Source organism: Physeter macrocephalus, chromosome 18 (assembly GCF_002837175.3).
Source record: "Physeter macrocephalus isolate SW-GA chromosome 18, ASM283717v5, whole genome shotgun sequence".
Taxonomy (NCBI): Eukaryota; Metazoa; Chordata; class Mammalia; order Artiodactyla; family Physeteridae; genus Physeter; species Physeter macrocephalus.
Window position 1 is genome coordinate 39,855,289 of NC_041231.1, and position 14,855 is coordinate 39,870,143.

The 14,855-nt window shown below is 49.6% G+C and overlaps 1 protein-coding gene across 3 annotated transcripts in view; it reads right to left on the bottom strand.

Moving 5' to 3' along the window:
- CACNA1D (calcium voltage-gated channel subunit alpha1 D) overlaps positions 1-14,855 on the bottom strand; it is a 331,484-nt gene that overhangs the window by 79,615 nt on the left and 237,014 nt on the right. For 2 of the 3 annotated variants that reach the window (XM_024123810.1, XM_024123809.1), the window contains exons 10-15: positions 8,985-9,072; positions 7,635-7,661; positions 4,004-4,164; positions 2,884-3,109; positions 2,545-2,752; positions 132-252 (exon numbers count right to left, since the gene is read on the bottom strand). In XM_024123810.1, the coding sequence (XP_023979578.1) occupies positions 132-252; positions 2,545-2,752; positions 2,884-3,109; positions 4,004-4,164; positions 7,635-7,661; positions 8,985-9,072 (831 nt within the window). Of the gene's footprint in view, positions 1-131; positions 253-2,544; positions 2,753-2,883; positions 3,110-4,003; positions 4,165-7,634; positions 7,662-8,636; positions 8,697-8,984; positions 9,073-14,855 lie in introns of all 3 variants that reach the window. The other variant, XM_024123808.1, reaches the window with a different exon arrangement.

The following is a 14,855-nucleotide window of genomic DNA, read 5'->3' on the forward strand; positions in this document are numbered from 1 at the left end:
TGAGGTGAGGGCACTCACCTCCCCGCCACAACGGCTACCACCATCGCCATGGGGAAACTCAGAGAGGAAGACAGCAAACACGACACAGGGACAACGAGGCGGCCCGGGTCAGCCTGAAGGCTGAAGGATACAGTTACCGCAAATGAAGAGGATGATGAAGTAGATGCAGACGATCATTCCCGAAGACGACGGGCCCCCGTACGCCATAATGCCATCATACATCACAGCATTCCAGTCTTCACCTGTCAGAATCTAAGAAGCCAAAACTGGGATCAGCGGGCAGGTGGACTCACGGTTCCCACGGCTCTCCCAGAGCTCCCGGGGGCTGCCCGTGTCTGGTGTAACCTGCCTTTCACCGTTCAGTGTGCACTGAACAAATGCATCTGTTATCCTCTAGTTTTTAAGATGCTATGCTTAATCACATAAACACATGAGTTAACTCTTCCGGTGAAAATAAAATAGCATTCCATGTAAGACCTGTGTACCCTCTGACTACACCCCAGCCCATTCGGTCCCCTCCCCAGGAGCGTGCTGTTGGTGTGTCTCTCCAGGACCCTTGTGCATTTAAACACGTATATACATAGCCAGAGAAAACAGGCCGTACAACCAAACAGAAATTTGGCAAATGGTTTGAAAAGGTAAAGCAATTCACAGAAAAGGAACTATAAATGGCTCTTGCTCACATGAGAAGACGTTCAACATCACGCCTGACAACAGTAACATCAGTTAAAACTACAATGAGATACCATTTCCATCTACCAGACAGGCAGTAAGCAAAACGTCTGAACACTCACTATGGTGAAAGGGAGTCAGGCACTGGGAGGTCCCCACACCCCATCACTGGAGGATGAACTACCACAGCCTTGAAGACAATACGTGGGCAAGAGTGTCAAAGTTAAAAATGGACACCCACCCTTTAAACCAGCAATTCCACTTGGGGGAATTTATCCTACAGACCTACTGTCACACACGTGCCCCATGGTGTATCTTCAAGCTCATCCACTCAGCCAAGACGAGACACAGTGGAATATTCATCAGAAGGGGACTGGACCCATGAATTCTGGCACACCCACACCACAAAACATAGCAGCGTTGAAAAGGAGGCGGCAGCTTTTTACGGACCAATAAAGAAGGTTCTTAAGGACATGTCAGGTGTTCAAAGGAAAGATGAAGAAAAGCATGTAGGATGAGCTACCATCTGTGCAAATGCATCTGTAGGTAGATAGGCAGGTAGGTGTGTTTATTTACATCTGAGCGAATACACTGGGAGAATACGGAAGAATCTGCTTAACGGTCGTTGCCTCCGACAACGGGAAATCGGTGGCTGGGTGGGAGGGAGACTTGTCACTTTATATGCTTTTTGAACATTTGAATTTTGTGCCGTGCACACGTACTACAAAAACTACCGCCACCGTGCAGGTTTCTCTGAAAGTACCAAAAAAAAAAAAAAAAAAAAAAAAGACTCATCAGTGGCCAGAAATTAAAACTGAGTTATATTATACTTTATTGCTATAGGCCAGGTCTAGAGCAGTGACAGTAATTCCATTCACTTCGAAATGTCCAAGCAGGAAAGAACCTTAGAGATCATTCCCTAGGCTCTCATTTTCCAGAAAATAGTGACTTTCCAAGGTCACAGAGCTGAGCGCTGGAGGAGCCAGGCCTTCCCCCCTCTCCCGCAGGACTCGCTGCTGGCATCGCATGTGAAAAGCAACAAGGACAGATGAGGGCAACAAGGGCGCTGCGTGGCTTGTGGGATCTTAGTTTCCCGACCAGGGATGGAACCCACGCCCCCTGCAGTGGAAGCACGGAGCCCTAACCACTGGACCGCCAGGGAATTCCCAGGCAGATGGGTCTTTTAAATCTACCTGCCAGGCTCTAAGGAAGGGCTCCAGCTCACAACACACAAGGTGGGGGTTTGGGACACCTCAGCTTACAGCCAGGTGGGGTGGAGAGGCTGGGCCTCTGAGTGCAGGGCCACCTGTGAACCTCTGACACTGCTGCTCCCTTCTCAGCCCAATGCCCGCAAAGGCCCCAACAGCAGAGACACCTCAGAGTCTGTGTGTCCTCATTACATCACACGAGGGAGGACAACAGAGGGCCAGAAAGTTGTCACAACTCTTTAATCACCCTGATTCCTCTGACTATACACCAAGGCATTAGGGCTTTAGAAGTCACTTCTCTGCATAAATCTATTATAACCAGGATTACAAAACTTGCCAGCCATCAAAAATTAGCAAAGGACAAGAAGAGGATTTTAGAGCCTATGTCACAGGAACCTCAGAAACCTCACACAATCAAACACAAATTTTGGGTTGATTATTTCATAATACAACTAGTGGTCTCACAAAAACGTGAAATCACAGCACAGACATCTGGAGTGAGATGCAAAACAAATGACTTAAACGGCACAAAATTAATCAGAGTGTTATTAGGGCAGAGGTTACTAATACAATGACAATGGAGTGTTCTGTCTTATTGATTCGTGCACAGATGAGAAGGCATCCCCTAAGGTGCAGCCCAGGGAAAGGATGGCGGGGGACCCACCTGGAACACCGTTAGGAGCGCTTGAGGGAAATTATCAAAGGTGCTCCGCTTGGTTTGCGTTTCGTCAAAATTAAACTTGCCGCCGAACAGCTGCATCCCCAGCAAGGAAAAGATGATGATGAAGAGGAAAAGCAGAAGCAGCAGCGAAGCGATGGACTTCATGGAGTTCAACAAGGACGCCACCAAGTTGCTCAGGGAGGTCCAGTGCCTGCAAGGTCAAGACAAGGGGATGAGCCCAGAGCGCCACCTGGGATGGAGCAGAAGGTCCCCCAGGCGGGGACACGGCTGACCACCACCCACGTTCACAAAACACCTGCAGTGAGACGCGCACGTCCTCACCTGGTCACTTTGAAAATTCTCAAGAGCCGAACACAGCGAAACACAGAGATGCCCAGAGGAGACATGATTTCCAGTTCCACCAAGATCGTTTCAGTGATTCCTCCACACACCACGAAGCAATCAAACCGATTGAAAAGAGAGACGAAATATGCCTGGAGACCCAAGCTGTACATCTTTACAAGCATCTCGCAGGTGAACAGAGCCAAGAGGACTTTGTTAGCGATATCTAGAAAGACAAAGGGGCACATGTCCTCGGGATCTCGTCATGGGAGTGGCTCTGACCTCTCCCTCCCCACCTCCCTCTCACCAGCCACTGCCAGAAGTGCCCCGAGAACCTCTGCCCTTGTGTTTGCTCTTGCCCCAATCACAGAAATGCGGCATGAACGCTTATGGTCTGCTTGTCTGTCAGGCTCTAGTCCTGCTTCTGGCTACTACCCAGACATGTGCCCCTTGGTTTCTCTGGGCCTCAGTTTCACTGACTGTAAAATGGGGAGGGGCAGCTTACCACATAATCTCTGATACTTTCGAGCCCTGAAAGCCTACAATTCTGCATTTAGGCCAGCATGTTGTTTTTGTTTGTTTGTTTCAATCAGTAACAAAAAAAAAAAAATCTGTCGGATCTTGCTTACAGCACCATGATCTAAGAAGCAGTTGCCTATCAAGGTCACTTCAGAAAATGCCACCCAGCAGGCTGGAGAGTCAAACAGAAACAGATTTGACTTGATGTCAGGCAGGGCTTCACGATGGCTCAAAACTGTCGAACTCAGAATGGGATGAGCTCCCGTACCACCCTGCTGGGGCATTCGAGGTAGGTGAACAGCCATCGCCTGCCAAGAAAACTACAGAGGAAAATAAAGCTTCCAGTGGAGACGGGGAGAAGGGATTATGAGGTCCCTTCCAGCTGCCTGATTCCTTGATCCCAGGTTGTCACAGGGTTAAGACAATGAGCTGCTCTGGAGTTACCAGCTTCACACGCACCACATGGCACAGACCACACCCCCTCTCCAGGTGCGCCCTGCGCTTGGTTCTGCCGCCTTCCAAGCTACTGCTCACGGGAAATGGTCAGACAGCCTCAGGGATCCCCTATTCGCAACAAAAAGAGAACGGCTTCTGCTTATACCTTGAATCTGTGTCAACCAGTCAGGCTGGTTGTAGTGCTCAGAGGAAATGGTTAAGGTGTTGAGAAACACCAGGACAATAACCAGCCAGTAAAACGTGACAGACTTCACGGCAGCCCTACACCTTCTGCGACTGAAGCGGTTCCAGCGGCGCCAGCGTCGGCTGAAAGAGAAGCAAACGTCACTCCCTGGATGACAGATGCAGCACCTGATCAACATCACTGAGGAGTAACTGCACTCTGGAGGTCCCAGCTGGGGTCAGGGTGCAGGGAGGAAAGATGAGAACAAATGGCATAGAAATGACCAGACCTCAGAAGACAAATGACTTTGGTTTTAAAATACAACTTTTAAAAGCACAGTCTTGACTTGATCATGCTATCAGTTTCCTTCCTATGGCTTTAGATAACCCCATAATCTGTCATAGACGGTCCTCAAACCAGTTAGGAAATCTAGATATTCACAGAATCATGAGTTCGTACGCATATGCAGTTCACGTGCCCACCTCGAGGCACATGGATCTGTCCGAGCTCTCAGGGCAGAGAGACCAGCTTCTCATACACATCTCTTGCAGCACCTCAGTCATCATGCGGAATTTGCCAGGCAGCGAAGTGCTCCCAAACCCGAGTTTTCCTTTTAGGGAAACTTTCAGTCCTTTCTTAAATCTGGAGGTTCCTCTGGAGCCGGAGAGAGCTGTCGACGTTGAGTACTCCTGAGTCATGAGGTGCCCTTTCTAACTAGGGATGCTCAAAATATACCTTCAGGAGAAAAGCTAATATTGAATCATGTTTCCATACAAATAGAATGAGCTGAGCCAAACAGACAAGTAGCGTGTCCTCTACCAATTCGCAGTTGCAGTACGTAATTAGAGAAAGTAGTCTTTCCCTTAGCCCGTCTCCCTATAGGAAACGTTCCCTGCCACAGGATAGCATGGTGAAGGGGGTCCCAGGGAAGGGCCGGCCAAGTGGCAGTGTCAGCTCTGTCCAGGCTGTGCTCAGTGACGGCGGGTGGTGGGCGCTTCGTCTAGGTGCTTGAGTCAGAAGAATCTCCAGGCTGTGTCCAGGGCTGTAGCCCTGGCCGACTCAGCTGCACCGATCTGCTAAGAACACTGTAACCCAGGGGCCAAAGAAAGAGTTGTGCCAGCTCTCTGGCAAGACCTGGAACAAGCAAGGTGCATTTGGTTACTGATCTTCCTATGTGGTTTCTGATGGTAATGGCAGCTGGAAACATGATAACCAGCAGAGAAGACGTCCACTGAGGACAATAAAAACTGTCCCCACAAGACTGGGTTTCTCCTGTGATGCATAATTCAGTACACATAAGTAAGGTGGCCTGAACAAGATCCAGCCTTGGTGGGTCTATTCACGCTGTGGTGACAAGTTCACAGGTGTCTCCCAAATCTAGGGGACTGTCTCATCCCCGCAAACCCTGCACTAGGCACGTGGAGATGAAGGCATGGTCCATGGCCCCTGTCCTTGAATAGTATACCGGGCTGTGGCAGGTAATTATAAATCCACACCAAGTGTTACACCCAGGGTACTGGGTACAGGAGCAAAGAGAAGGGAGCTGCAAGGGATCTTTGGAAGAGTCGGGGAAGGCTTCTTCAAAAAAAGCTGAGGTCTGGGCTGGCTCTCGATAGCTGAGTAAGAGTTAGCAGCGGGGAGAGGGCAGGGCACTCCACTCAGCTCCCCCAAAGAGACTTGGATGGGAAGAACCTGCGTGTGTGGTACATTTGATGGCTTGAAAGCAGTCCAGAATAATAAAGTGCAGAGTCTGGGAAGGGTGTCAAAACATGAGACCATGTTTCGGTGAGCTGGGGGCCAAATTATGAAGGAATTTAAATGCCCTCTGGCAACAGGAAGTCCATGAAAGGGCTTTTAAGTTTTTTTTGGCCACGCCCCACAGCATACGGGATCTTAGTTCCCTGACCAGGGACTGAACCTGTGTCCCCTGCATTGGGAGTGTGGAGTCTTAACCGCTGGACCGCCAGGGAAGTCCCCTTTTTTTAAAGTCAGGTTTACTGAGATCTAATTTACATATGGTAAAATTTATTCTATTTAGTTCTACAGTTTGTAACCACAATCTAGATGTAGAATATTTCCATCACTCAAGAAAGTTCCTTCATGGCACTTTGTAGTTAATCCACTCTGCTCACCCCAGCCCCAGAAACTACTGATTCGTTCTCTTTCTCTATTATTTTGCTTCATCCGGAATCCTATGAACAGAATCATATAATATATAGCTTTTTAAGACTGGCTTCCTTCACTTAGTAAAAATTCACTTGTGATTCATTTGTGTTGTTGATCTCTCAGTAGTTTCTTCCTTTCTTGTTGCTGAGTTTTAGTCCATCATAGGGATGAATTATAATTTGTCTACCCTCTACCATTTGATGGACATTTGAGTTATTTGCAGCTTTTGGCAATTTTAAATAAACATGTAAATGTTATATTTATAAATTATATATATATAATGCTTATGAATATAAACATTCACGAAAAAATTTTTGCTGTGTAGATACCTATCTTCATTTCTCTTATACAAATACCTTACAAGTGGGATTGCTGGGTCATATGGTAAATATATGTTTGACTTTATAAGAAACTGCCAGCTTGCTTTTAAAATGGCTATGTCATTTGACATGTAGCAATGCATAAGAATTTTCATTGATCCACATCCCTGTCAAACGTGGGATTGCCAGATTTTTAATTCTCATTGAATTTTTAATTCTCATTTTCCTAATGACCAATGGTCATTTCGTGTGCTTATTTGCCATCTGTATCTCTTCTTTGGCTACATGCCTATTAAAAATCTATTGTCTACTTTTTATTGGGTTGTTTTCCTATTACTGACATTATTCTTTATATATACTGGGTACTACTCCTTTATCAATTATGTTTTGTAAATATTTCCTCTTCCAGTCTACAGCTGATCTTTTTCTTTCAAAAAGCAGTAGTTTTAATTTTGATGAAGTCCAATTTATCAGTTTTTCCTGTTAGGGCCAGTGCTTTGGGTGCTGTACCCAAGAAACTTTTGCCTAAGCCAGGGTCACTAAGATTTTCTCCTATGTTTTCTTCTAGAATACTTACAGTTTTAAGTTTTACATGTAGTTCTATTCCATTTCAAGTTAAGTTTTATATATAGTGGTAAAACACTGTTTCTAAGTGAAAAATAATATTTATATGGAAAAGTATCAAACCATTGGTATACAGTTCAATGACTTTTTACCAACAGACTGTGTAACCTGCACCCAGAGCAAGAAAGAGAACATTACGAGCAACTCAGAAGACCTCTTGAACTTCCTTCCATGGAAAAGCTTTAAGCAGAGGAGTGACAGGAAGTATCTCTCTTAGAGAAAGGACTCTGGGAGGGGACGTAAAGGGTTGATTAGTAGGCACAACGTTGCTCATTGTTGCATCTTATTGGTCTGTCTGTTTTGGAGGGGGGGATCTTTGGCACCTACTACACTGTTCTCCAAGGCAGATACTTACTGTTTACTGGGCAGACTGATCTTCTACATGAATGTCAGTGCCCACAGAGTGAAAAACCAAGTCTAGAGCAACTCTACGTAAAATTCAGAAGTCTGAACATAAAAAATCCACACAGGCTTACGAAAAAGTACAGAAAGAAGATACTGACCTGAGCTTGGATTTTGAGATGGCTTGACTGAAAGAAAGACAAAAAGAATATGATTCCTGTTAGGAAGTCTTGAGGACACGCTCCCCCCACATTTCAGCAGAGATATCATAAAAGCCATGCATGGAAGCCTGGACCCAGCACCCCCAGCTCCCACAGCGGGCCAGCTGGGGTGAGCGCGGAGCAGGGGGCCAAGCAAGAGAAGACTCTTAGCTGCCTGAGCAGCCCTGGCACAGGTGGTGATGCCAGGGGTTCTTCTCCTCTCACCCAAATTTCTCACACTGCAGCCAGCAGGCCCTCTCCTGCCCACAGCTCAGCCTCACATCTCAACAGCGGCACATGCTGCTGCTACTACAGCAAAAGGAGCCCTGGGCTCGGAGTCCTAGCTCTGCTCTTCACTCACTGCCGAGAGCTTGGGCAAGCAGTGCACCTTTTTGAGCTTCAGTGTGCTCATCTGTGAAATGGCAAGACAAACCCATTCCCTGCCTACTTCATGCCATTGTAGGAGGGCAGAGCAAGAGAGAGGAGGCAAATCTACTTCATAAACTGTTGAGTTTCCTGCTCCTAACACATCATTTTTATGAACCTCTGCCAAGGAGATCAGATTCTCTTAAAAACGACACCTGTCCTCAACAGACATAAGACCCAAAGGACACCAGCAGAAAGCAAACAAAACCGCATGGGCCTCCCCCAAAAGCAGGCGATGCTCTGCCCGGTGCACGCTGCTGGTGCACCCGCTGCTGCAGCCCAGCTCGTCTAGAAAAAAGCCAGTGGGTGTTAAAGTGATGGCATCCTCCACGGTTAGGAGACGGTGGTGCAGGGCTCCAGACAAAGTGCGTGAGCCGAGGAGGGCAGGGTCTCGTTATCCAGCCACTACACATGAGGTTGGGAGACCCCGTGAGTGAAGGAAACTTAAATATGTAGCACATTCTATCAGCAATTCTGCCATACAAGCCCTTCAAAGCACTGACGCCAGCACCAGGCTCAGAGAATCGGGCCTTTTACCCCCACCGCCGACACCCAGAGGGCCCGGCCTTGGTGGCGCCTCTTCTTCTCCACCAGCACCTAGTGGACACAGGGGAATTGCCGGGTTACCTGGCTCAGCCCGCGGCAGGCTCCACCTCAGCGGGTCAGACCACTTTGAGGGAAGAGGCAGGTGAAATGCTGGGGGTCTGGGGGATCTGGGCTAGGGGGAGGACCAAGGGGTCCAGGGTGAGCCCGCCCACCCCTCTTGCACCTGAGGCCATGGCTCCAGGGCTCCCCTGAAATCTGGGTGTCTTCCTCATATCTGCTTCTCTAAGAAGCCAGGAGGAGCTGAGAGTTCAGGGCACCCCCCCGTCCCCCCCCACTCACCAGAGGCTCCCACAGCAACCTTGGTTCTCGCCTTCCCCACTCACGTTCTCCGTGTTCACAGACTCCGTCTCACTGGTGGGCATGCTGGCTGTGGAGGAGAAGAAACGCTTTAAGTGGTGCCACGGATGCACTGTGCGACCAGGGATGGGACAGATGTGATCTCTGCCTCCAGGCTGACCCTTGGGGAATCTGGCAAGAGGGCAAGGAGGGTGATGAAGGGTCCTCAGGGGCTTGACCGGCAAAAGGAAATGCCAAGAAGCCAGGCGCCTCCACAGTGGGGAGCCCTCATTTCCGTGATCTGCTGAGGAAGCCCACAGAGTCCCCCGACAGGAAGAGATCCTGTCCATCCATCTTCCCAAGAAAAGAAGCCTGGGGACCAAACTGACTCCTGCCGCTGTGCCCGGCACCAGCTTGTTCTTCTGATTTCCAGGGTTGCGCTGAGAGGCCATCGAAACATCTCAGTTAACAGCTACAACTTCTCTTGTCCCAACAAGAAGTACTCTAGAAAATCTGTGAACAAACCTAATATTTCACAAAACAAATTCTTATTTTAAATATACTGAAGGAGAGGAGGTATTATAGAGGGAGGAGTGCATGAAGGTACCAAGCACAAAATCTTTTTAAAAATTTAAGAATTTGACCCATTTTCCGTTAATCTATCTGATGTTCTTCTGCCCGGCTTGTGAAGCCAAGATGCAGAAGGTGCTGACCAAAGACACCGGCACTAGAGCACCAAGAAGTAGTCTCATGGGGAGAAGAAGGTTTTCTCCCAACCAGCGACCAGAAGGCAAAGCTGCCTGTGGTCCCAGTGCTACCAGGGTCTCTGGGCACATCTCCCTCCCCCATAGCAGGATCCTGAGCAGAAGTGGAAGAAATGTCGACATGCACCTGCTAGTGTCAGGAGGCCCTGGGACCCACCCAGGGCCACCATCTGGAACACGGGTGTTTTTTCTCCTCCAGTTGATTCAACCCTAGAAACGTCACGGACGTGTGCTGGAGACCAGGCAGCAAAGGAGATGCGGGACGCAGAGAGGGACTGGGCTCTGCACCTGCCCTGGAGGACCCGTGGGAGGGGCAGCCCCCCCAGTGGACTTCAATCTACTGTGACAAGAGCTACCACAGGGGTCTGAGCAAGTGCAGTAACAACTAATTCTGCTCTGGGGTTAGGAGAGGTCGTCAAAGGTTGCAACGCAGGAGAATCACCCGAACCCCTGCACTTCTATTCCTTGATGCATAACTTTGAACTGCAGTGACCTTATGGTTTTTATAGACCTAACGGTGCCAAAGGGAAAGCCTTTCCCCCTGCAAGCTCTGCCCATATGGCTCCTCTTAGGAAGGACGCCTTGGTTTCAGCTGTAAAACCCGGCAGTGGTGCCTGGAGTGCTGTGGGGCGGAGTCTGAGACCAGCTCAGGCACGCAGGGCGAAGGCGCGGGACCAGCGGGCTCTGTCTGTGCAGTGCATGCCTGCGGACCCTGCTCAGGGGAGAGACAGGGTGTGAATGGCAAGGATGGACGCAGACCTGACTCGAAGGGCCCAGAGAGCTGAGAAACATCTTTTCTGAGGCACCGAAGAAGATCCCTTCCCTTCTGTGAGCACCCAGGGAACTGAGCCTGCTTGCGAGGGGTGGGGCTCAGTAGCTACCTCCAGGCACATTTAGGCAAAGGTTTCAAAAGTGAAGACAAAATGATCATTACAGACCCATATAATACAGCTGGTATTCTCACAGAATAACCTTTTTCTTCCTTAGTTAAGTCAAAAGAAACCAGCTACAAACTTTGACTCACTCTTTCACCATGCCGTGCAAAAAAACGGACAAAAACACCGCCCGCCCACACACAAAAAAAAGCCCACAATCCAATCACAGGAAAACCTTTAACAAAAAGCTCCATCAAGAGGTAGAGACACACAGACACAGGAGGCTGCTCATGCAATTCACTTCTCCATGACTGTTCCATGCTCTGACTTCAGAAAGACTGAAAAATCGTAAGAGTCAGCCAAGTTCACTGTTAGAGGTTCCTCCTATAGGGTCACCCTTATCTTCAGGAACAGCACAAAGAAAATCACGGTGGGTGACCCTTACAAATATGAGCATGAGTCGTCTTTGTGGAATGTTTTTCTGGGTGCTTAGTGCCACCACTAAGAGGACAGAAGTTGAGAGCAGCATGGGGCGGGGGTGGGGTGGGTGGGTGAGGGCCCTCGGCCTCAGTTAGGTCCTGGCTCTGCCCTGGGCAGTCCCACCTCTCTTCGGGCTTCAGTGTCCTGCCTGTAAAGTGGGGACACTATCTCTAGACTCCTGAGGGTCACTTCCATCTCTAACAGTTTACTACTTCATGGTTCTAACATTAACCACGATTAATCATACTGTAACTTCAGTCACTATTTCCGAAAGAGCAAACTTCTTCTGAACGGGCTAAAGCTTTGTGGCTTTTTTCTCTCTGGGGCCATGTCCCATGATGACAACGATAGAGTTGCTGCATTTCATCCCTAAAGCTTGTTTCTCAAATGATCTGATCCAAACAGATAAATTACACCACCCTGCCTATGGGAAGGGGAGCAGCGGGGGAGGGGATGGACATCATTTTGCATTTCTGGCTCTCTGCCAACTACTAGTGAATGAAATGTACAAGCTGCTCCCTGGACTAGGGGTGGGGGTGGGGAGGTAAGAAATAAAACTGAACTCCCCAAGCAGAAACTGAGGCTGCACTGGTGGAGAGAATCTCCTGCTCGTCCAGCGGGCTCCATCCTTCAGGTGGGATGGGAACAGTGGTTAAAGCGGGCTCTCAGGTTGGCCAAGTCTAAGTTTAACCCCACACTTGTGACCGAACACCTCCAAGGCTTCATTTCCTCATCTGTAAACTGGGGAGGACTTAACCTCATAGGGCTGTCGGCAGAACTGTAGGAGGTGAGATACAGAGTGGGTCTGCAGTGTCGGGCCGTCAGTGAGGCCCATAAATGATGAATCCATCAACTCAGAAAAGCTTTCCTGGAGCTCCCTGGAAGCAAGGCGACACACCCTAGATGGTCCAAATCCAGTGTCACTTCACCCTGCCCACTTCCACTACTGCACAGAGGATTCTCTTTTGAACAGCCTTCCGCACCTCTGAACCAGCCTCGGCCAACACCCCTGGTTTGTATCTTTTCTTTCTTAAACTGAGTTATTTCTAATTTAGCCTGTTGTATGGAAAGCAACTTTTCTGGCATCACTGTTTGACACCTACAGAGCCATAGGTCCCTAATAAATAAATCTGTTCCAGGATCATGTCCCTAGGGCTCAGGAGGAGGAGAAGAAGGGGCTGGTGGAGGGAGAGGGCAGTGACCACGCTAGAATGTGGTGACCTCATTTGGTCCCGGAAATGGATCTGGATCCAGTCCCTCCCCCCAAGCCGAGGAGCCAGGCTCTGGCCGGGGCCCTGGCACCCTTCCCGTGCACTCCAGCCTCTCACTGCGGCCAAAGGAGTGTTTCCTTTTCCAGACGTATAGAAGACACGGGGCCCAGTGGGCATAACCAAGGAGGTTGTTTGTACATTAAAACATTTCACCCTTCACTTGCACCAGGCATTCATTTTTTTAATGTTCATAAATTGATATGGATTTCACTTCACTTAGCCCCAATAGGATCCCATCTACGTTTTAAAAAATCAAGACAGGAGAATCACAGGCTGTTAGAACTAGAAGGGGCTTCTGAGATGACACGAACAAACGCTGTGATTTCACAGATGAGAGAACTGACCCACATGCCTTGGGACACGCAGCTCAGACGTGCGAGAAGAAAGCTCTCCTGAGTCCCTGCCACTGTGCCACACCACCCGTGTGGCTTTGGCACATCCTTAAATATACTGGTGTATGTTTCAGTATTGGTACATGTTGGTATGTGTGTGGGTGTATACTTAAAACTCCATAAATCAAAAAGTTCCAAAAACCAAGCAAGCGTGTTACCCACCAGCCTTGGTGTCTGGTCCTAATTAGCCAGACCACTTCCAGGAGATCAGCCCAGGAAATGTGGGGAGTACAAAAATCCAGGTGGGACGGGGACTGCTGGGACTTCATAAAAATGCAAACAGAAAGAATTATAAAAACCCAAGTAAGTAAACCCAAGGACGAACTACGGCTGCCACAGCATCAGAACTGCCCCATTCAGGGTGACCTCTCTGTCCCCTTGAGCAGAGATTCAGCGTTCACTGCTGACCAGCGGCTAGGCCTAATCAGGGCTGCAACAGAGAGACCCCCTCAGACCTACAGGCACCAGACCCTCCTGCAGAAGAAGCCGGGGCCATCTGCATGCAGAGAGGCTATTAGTCCTTTTCCTTTACACGTTTCAGGAAACTTTAGAGCTTTGTTGAGCAAGTTTTCATTTTTAAAATATGAATTTGAAAACACTTTTCAATGACTCGAGCTGAAACCAGGCACTAGAACAAGACTGTCGCCTGTGCCAGGATGGTAACTTGCCCTGCAATCTGCCTGCGGAAAATCTGGGGTAGCTCAGGGCCTATGCTTTGCAGTTGATCGCAGGTACTGGGATCTCTGGGGAGAGCTCCAGGGCAGACCCTCAGGCTTCGAGTGTGTGCGCGCTGAGAAGGGGCCCAGAGTTGCTGCTGTCGGCGAGGGGATGGTGCCAGCCAGCCAGGAGCCCAGCACACTCTGGACTGCAAGTGAGAGTTGCCAGGGCCACCCAGGCAGCCTGGGCTCGGCCCCCGCTAGGAGCACTCTCTGTGGATAGCGGGTCACACTATTTCTCTTTAGGATCTAATTGTAGGGCCTGGACGCCATCATGGGTAATGCTACGCAAAATAAACCAGGGAAACACGCTGTTTCTCAGGCTAGCACGACACCATCTTCACCTTCTCTCTGAAGGACGACGTAATTCTCAACTATATCTGCCTGGCTTGTGAATTCAGAGGGAAATCAACACACAAATACACGCACGTACACGTGCATGGGTACGCGCGCCCAGGGGTCTGAATGAGTCTCTGTGTGGGTCCAAATAGGCAGCCCTCAAATTATGTTCACCGCTAACAGGCACAGCAAAATCGCAGACTAACTTCCTTCAGTGATGGAGGCTACTGAGCCCAAAGCCTTTAGGACAGATGTCAGAGAAGCTTGGTCTCTGTCATCGGTGGTACGGGGACAAGTCCCCTTTCCTCCCGGGGCTTAGTTACCGAATCTATAAATGAGCTGTTGGGCAACTGCACCTCTGAGACCAATTTACCTCTGACCCGACAGAACTGCTGTAAAGAGGAAACACCCACAGGCTGTCTGATTTCACTCCCAGCACCAAGCGGGTTTCCCTTGCATTCCCCCACAGCTCGGCAAGGACAGCAAGACACAAGCAGTACTGGGAAGCTGCTGCCCACCCCTCAGGAGGGTGGCCAGGAGGCCAGCAGTTGGCCCATGAGAACTGGGTCCAAGTCACCTCCTGGCAGAGCGCCCTGGAGAGTGGAGCAGCCCCCGAGAGACCCCTGCCAGCCACGGGGCCAGGGACCATGGGGACCCTTGCCAAGCGAGCCTGGAGCTCGCCAGCCTCCTCTTGAGACAGCCTCGCTCACAGATGTCCTGGGCCTGTAGGACCCCCGCTCCCCTGTTCTCCATGGGACAGGCTTTCTTGCACTCTCACGGGTCTCTTCTAGTGCTTCCCTCCGTGCCCCAGCAGCCTAAAGCTTCTCACTCTTTCCTTTCAAAGGCAGGGGTGTGGCGAGGTTAGACCACCGAGCAGTGGCAGGGATGGCGGCCTTCCCTGGGGACAGGGCTCCAAAGCCAAGACGTCGTGTTTTTATCTTATTTTCAGGACAAGCACGAGCAGTGCCAGGACATCCCCTGGAGGAATTTGCCTGTGCTTGCTAGTGGTGACACGCTCAGCCGTCACAGGGTAACGG